General features: G+C 34.7%; 1 protein-coding gene across 1 annotated transcript; it reads right to left on the reverse strand.

The window, feature by feature from the left end:
- Positions 1–2,124: 2,124 nt before the first annotated feature.
- ndufs5 (NADH:ubiquinone oxidoreductase subunit S5) lies at positions 2,125–6,439 on the reverse strand. The gene is made up of 3 exons (NM_001020633.1): positions 6,375–6,439; positions 4,199–4,418; positions 2,125–2,364 (listed from the first exon to the last, which is right to left on the reverse strand). The coding sequence occupies exons 2-3, from the start codon at positions 4,412–4,414 to the stop codon at positions 2,260–2,262; spliced, it is 321 nt and encodes a 106-aa protein (NP_001018469.1). The 5' UTR covers positions 4,415–4,418; positions 6,375–6,439; the 3' UTR covers positions 2,125–2,259.
- Positions 6,440–6,687: the final 248 nt, after the last annotated feature.

Genomic DNA, 6,687 nt, shown 5'->3' on the forward strand with positions numbered 1-6,687 from the left:
TTGACTCTTGTATAAAATGTTTTCCATCCTTAACATTTAGAAATGCTAAATATTGACAGTTTAATCTAATATTTAAGGTCTTTGAATATGCAATATTTTATTTACACATTAAATAAAATATTGGCATTATTATTATTATATTATATATTATTCTGCAAATAATTCTCTTAGATTGCTCTGCAACCTATTTCAAACTATTTTAAATCGTCAATGAAGACACAAAAAAATCCCAGTTTGACCATTAAAAAAAAAAAAAAAAACGAATTAAATTTTTAATTTTTTTTAATAACCAATAACTTTGACCAATAACAAAAAAAAATTTCCAGAGCAGTATAAAAGTACTATTATGAATTTCTGAAACCCTTAAACTAAATATCATAAGATGAATATAATAGAAATGTTTTCCATCAATACATTACAAAATATATAAATAAATATTTGTAAAATATGTCAATTATTTATCTAATAGTTAAGGTCTTTGAACATGCAATTTTTTACATTGACACAATAAAAATACATTCAGCAATGCTCTAAACGAGAATATTCTGATTTTACATTTTCAATGACTTTATCATCAACATTAAACATTACATTTTACTTAAAGCATACACCAATTAATCACAAATACATATAACCAGTAAGTTTTTTGCAAAGAGGTATAAAATTTAAATAATTAATTTCCTGAAATCATTAAATTGAATATCACAAGAGGAAAAAAAATACTGTTTAATAAAAAATGTCTAACATCTTTCAGTCATGGCAGAACTTTGCAGAAAACAGATGCCCGAGCCACCTCAGCTAATTTCCCTCGATGAGGAGGAGCAGTGGCTGTAGTCTGAGCTCCTCCCGGGTGTCAGAGCTCCTCACCCCATCCATAAGGGTGTGCGCCCAGCCACCCTCCGAAGGGAATTCATTTCAGCCGCTTGTATCCGAGATCTTGTCCTTTCGGTCATGACCCAAAGCTCATGACCATAGGTGAGAGTAGGAACGTAGATTGACCGGTAAAACGAACGCTTTGCTTTTCAGCTGAGCTCCTTCTTTATCACATTACTGCTGCACCAATCCACCTGTCAATCTCACGCTCCATCCTTTCCTCACTTGTGAACAAAACCCCCTGATACTTGAACTCCTCCACCTGGGGTAAGGACTTTCCTCCAACCTAGAGGTGGCAAACCCCTTTTTTTTCGGTGGAGCACTGTGGCCTCAGACTTGAAGGTGCTGACTTTCATCCCAGCCGCGTCACACTTAGCAGCAAACCGCCCCAGTGCATGCTCAAGGTCCATTTTTAAAGAAGCCAACAGAACAACATCATCTGCGAATAACAGAGATGAAATCCTGTGGTCCCCGAATCAGACCCTGTCCAGCCCAAGGCTGCACCTAAAATTCTGTCCATAAAAATTAACAGAATTGGTGACAAGGGGTGGCCCTACTGGAGTCCAACATGCAAACAAGTCTGACTTAATGCCTGGCAATGTAAACCTGACTCCTATTCTGTTCATGAAGAGACGAGACAGCCTTTAACAAAGCACCTCTGACCCCATACTCCCAGAGCACCCTCCACAGAATGCCACAAGGGACACGGTCGAATGCCTTCTTCAAGTCCACAAAACAGGGAACTTTAAAAATATATATTTGCTGAAATGTCAGTTTTTCTCAAAATGTATGGCGTTATGGAGAAGCGTATAAATAGAGGTCAAATGGCATGGTCAGACACACTTCCTGGAGTTTTCATTAATGTAATGTGTTGTACATGACAACTTAGTGTGTTTTATGAATGCTTACACTTATCACAACCCTAAAGCCAACAGGTTACTGTGAGGTTGTGTTTTATAAAATTTCACACCTACCTCAACCCTAAAGCCAACCTCACAGTAACCTGTTGTTTTATTAACGTCTACTACAATTTCACCAATCCTAAACACAGCCTACATGCGGTGTCATCACTCCCACTTGGAGGTTTCCAGGCTGCAGCAATTAAATAAAAACACTCCCAAATAGGGTTTAGAGTATTAGTAACCAAACAGTTGACCATTTCACTTCCTTCTTTTGATTGCAAAATATCAAAGACTGTATTAGATATTTCCATTGAAAAATAATGCATGCAAGCATACAACAACAATGACATGGAATCAATTGATTTATTGTATATTAAACAATGTTGATACAGCAAGAGAATTATAATACATGAGTGAGGAATCAACTGTACAACAGCATGACAGTGTTGAGGGTGACTGTATGTTGGGTCTGTGGCGTCTGGGTTCAGGACAGCGGCTCCCCTTTGCCTGTGTGGTGTGGAGGAGGTGTGTAAGTTCCCTCTTTAATCATCTTTTCTTTCTGCGTGCTGATCTCTTTCAAGCGCTTCATCTGTATGGAGTGATCGTAATTTTAACAATGCAAATAAAACTTATTGGGATAGTTCACCCAAAAATAAAAATGACCTCATCCTTGTGCGTTTTATTTATTGGCTTTCTTAAAAATAGTAAAACATCTTTCAGAACAACATACAGCAATAAGTAATTAAACATACTGTATGCAAAAAATAAATGCAAATATAAACATACCATAAAATAAGACCACAAATTTCCAATCATTGTAAAACATGGGTCTATTCTCAGTCGACCATTTAGGTACTCTGAATAAAATTCTCCAACATGTCTACATCTTCATCCTCATGTGTTTTTAAACCTTGACGAATTATCAGTGCTTTCCACAGGTTTGAAATATGTACAACGAAGTGAAATATGTACAATTCTAATATTTACACTATTAAAATAGCACATATTCATTTCACTTTGAATTGTACATATCCACTGCACATATACATTTATAATTACACTCATATCTATCTTCATACAACACTTCTGATTATTAATAGCAACCTGTACATATATAATACATATAATAAATCTCTGTTCATAGTTGATACAACCTGCATATAATATTCATAGTACTTCCATCTGTAAATTTTACCAATAGTTTTTCTATAATTGCGCTTTATATATTATACCTATATCCTGCATTTGCTGCTGTTGCACTCCTGGTTTGACCTAAACTGCATTTTGTTGCCTTGAACACTATATGTGTTATGACAAAAAAAGTTGATTCTAATCTAATCTAATCTAATCTAATCTAATATACTTGCGGACAGTGGTAGTCGGATTGAAACACACCTTTTACCCTATATAAATCTATATGTGACAAACAAAACAATTAGATTTTTAACAATATTTTAATTTAAGAAATCTATTACTTTTCAATGGGTTAAAGTAAAAAAACTGTTGAAATAAAAAAAACTAAATCCACTATTTTTCTTTCACTTTTATGCTATTCAGGAGCCATGTGCACACACCGACAGGTAAAATCTGCTTCTCTCTCTCCTGTATTCAAGTTCATTGGCCGGTTGCACCAGCAGTGCGCAAGTTAAAATGTAGCCTAGTTGTGACTTAAAAGAAGACTAAGTTACAATTTATGCACTCCTAAATATTTTTGGTTGCACCACTGAACCAAAAACTGTAGAAATATTTTGCAGCCAATTAAGATATAGTTCCGTCATCTGTAAAGCTTTTCTGAGTCGTTAAGAGTAAAGAATTCATTATTTAAGGTTTCTCTCGAGGCTGTTCGCATACAGCGATAGCAAAGGCCGAATACCGGACATTTTAGTAGATTTAGAAATCCCACACCGGATGCAAAAAGCCTCGTCTCTGTGGGTCTGCAGTGCATGTGAGACTGTCTGTGGGAGTTTAGACAGTTCTTGCATACACAGAATGAGCAGTACGAAACGGGTAAGTGAGAGATGATTTTCCACTACTTTGTAGATCGCGGACGTTTAATTATATTGGGCGGATACAAAAAAAGTGAAAGGATGAAAATAATAGTAGAAAAAAATGTGTCACTAAATATACTTTGGTGGCCATAAATAATTTACCTGGGCAGCCTGCTCAAGTAAAGTCTATGTGTGGAATTTCTTTATTCATTTGAACACAAAGAAAGATTTTTTGAAGAAAGCTGAACACTATTGACATCCACATTAATATAGAAGTCAATGGTTACAGGTTTCCAGCTTTCTTCAAAATATCTTCCTTTGTGTTGAAATGAATCAAGTTAAACAGCTTTGGAACAAGTAAAGGGTGAGTAAATGATGACATGTTTTGGGTGAACTCTCCCTTTAAATACATGACTTCTTTCTGATTGTACTTACAGTCTTAAAGCGGTGCATGCACTCGTAGAAGTCTTCCCACTCAATGTTGCACTCTTTACTGGCCCGGGTCTTGCCGATGGCATGGGAACACTCGATCCACTCCTTCTCAAAGGCATGGCAGAAGGCCGCCCGCTTGCGAGGCTGCTCGCCGCTCTGAGCCAGCAGCCACTTGTCCACATTGATGCCCAACTTTGACTGGAGGTCAATGAACGGCATGATTCTAGGAAGCCAGTAGAGATGCTTTATGTGAAATCAAATAGTGCAGACAAGCTTTTTTTTCCACTCAAAATGATAATATGCTTTTAATTTACTCATACTCAAGCTACCCAAGAAGTAGATGCCACTTGTTCTACATTAGTAGATTAATTAAATTAATACCTTTTCATTTTTAGCTGAATCACATTTATTGGCGGATCTTATAAATGCAAGTTTATGGTTACTGAAAACTTTAGAATGAAAAAAAATAAATCAAAACTGAAAAAATAAATTAAAACACTTAAAAATTAATGTAAAACCTGTGGCTCATGGTGATACATTTAGGTCTTACGAATGTAAACTCAGTTTTGTGCAACAAACATCATTATCTTTATTCTATAAACATATAATCCAGAGGATATTTATAATAGTGCAGCACAAGCTTCTTGTCGTATAATAACAAATGTGATTGTGAAAAAACTTGCACTGTTTGTTATGTATATCAGGGATCAACAATAAGGACTGCACAGTGACCCAGGGCCAACGTGAAAGATGCTCGGGACAGTAGAATGGACTTTCACTGGCCCCTATCGGTCAGTAACGATGAGCACATTTTTTTTTTTTTCGGAACCTGGTAACAACCAGTACCGCAACATGGCGGCAACATCAAACTATGAGGCTAAAAGAAAACGCCTGTTTTTATTTTTTTTGAAGCAGACAATTACATGGGTACAAAATTAAGAAAAAGAAAAGAACAAAAAGAACAAAAAAAAAAAAAAGTTGTCAGAGTTGTCATGAGTTTAGCAAGTAATTTTTACAAAAATAATTTAGGATTGCAATAAAATACCAGCACATTTTCCATACTGCTCTTTCGTTTGCATAAAATCTTGAGTTTTGCATTTTAGATTTTTACATTTATTATAATTTTTGAAATGTTTAAATTCTAGATTTGAGAACATAATTTTGCCACATTATTTAAAATATGTGACAAAGAAATAGCTATTAACATTATATATATATATATATATATATATATATATATATATATATATGTAGTTGAAGTAAGAATTATTAGCACCCCTTCGAATGGTTTTCTCTTTTTTAAATATTTACCAAATGATGTTTAACAGAGCAAGGAAATTTTTACAGTATGTCTGATAATATTTTTTTCTTCTGGAGAAAGTTTTAATTGTTATATTTCAGATAGAATGAAAACAGTTTTTAATTTATTAAAAACCATTTTAGGGACAACATTATAAGCCCCTTTAAGCTAATTTTTTTTCGATAGTCCACAGAACAAACCGTCGTTATACAATAACTTGCCTAATTACCCTCACCTGCCTAGTTAACTTAATTAACCTAGTTAAGCCTTTAAATGTCACTTTAAGCTGTATAGAAGTGTCTTGAAAAATATCTAATCAAATATTATGTACTGTCATCATGACAAAGATAAAATAAATCAGTTATTAGAGATGAGGTATTAAAACTATTGTTTAAAAATGTGCTGAAAAAAAATTCTCTCTGTTAAACAGAAGGGGGGGGGGGGGGGTTGGGAATAGGGAATAAACAGGGGGGCTAATAATTCTGACTTCAACGGTACTTAAATAACAGCGGGATTCTGTGCATGCATTAATCTAATATAACTTATTTAGCTACAACACAATACAACACCTGACCTGAATCTGGATACATATTCATAATCAAGCGTTAAACTAGTCATCGATTGAATCAAGTAATTATTAACAATTAGAAACAGCTAACGTGATGCTATTTAACATTTGCAGCGTTGTGAAATGTATTGATAATCGTAGTTTAGCTACTGTTAGCATCATAGCCTAACGGGAGGTCTGATAACTAAACAGCAGAATGTGTTTATTCTAATGACATTTACGGACAGCATCGGATTCACATTAGTGCTAGCAATTTTATGGATGGCACATGTATGATACAAAGCTCCAAAATTGTAAATACAAACACTGACCGTCCGGTTCACTTTAACCTTCCAAAGGCCCACAGTTCACTCACGACCTCTCAGCTGCCGTAACTGAGCGCAATGCATTTTACGTCACTGCTGCAAAGTACCATAAATAAAAATGCACCGGTAGATGTTGCACATAAACATTAGGGAGCAGTGTTGCTGCATTTTTGATTTTTGATAAATACTGGACAAGCTTTATTATAGTGTTCTTTATATAAGTTTATACTGTTATTTAATATATTCTATTAGCCTATTGTCAGTTGTCTTTAAACCAAGATTTAGTAGCCTAATTTTGATGTTTGCTTTTATAATAGCT

This window comes from Danio rerio, chromosome 19 (genome assembly GCF_052040795.2).
Source record: "Danio rerio strain M-AB ecotype USA chromosome 19, GRCz13ab, whole genome shotgun sequence".
Lineage (NCBI taxonomy): Eukaryota > Metazoa > Chordata > Actinopteri > Cypriniformes > Danionidae > Danio > Danio rerio.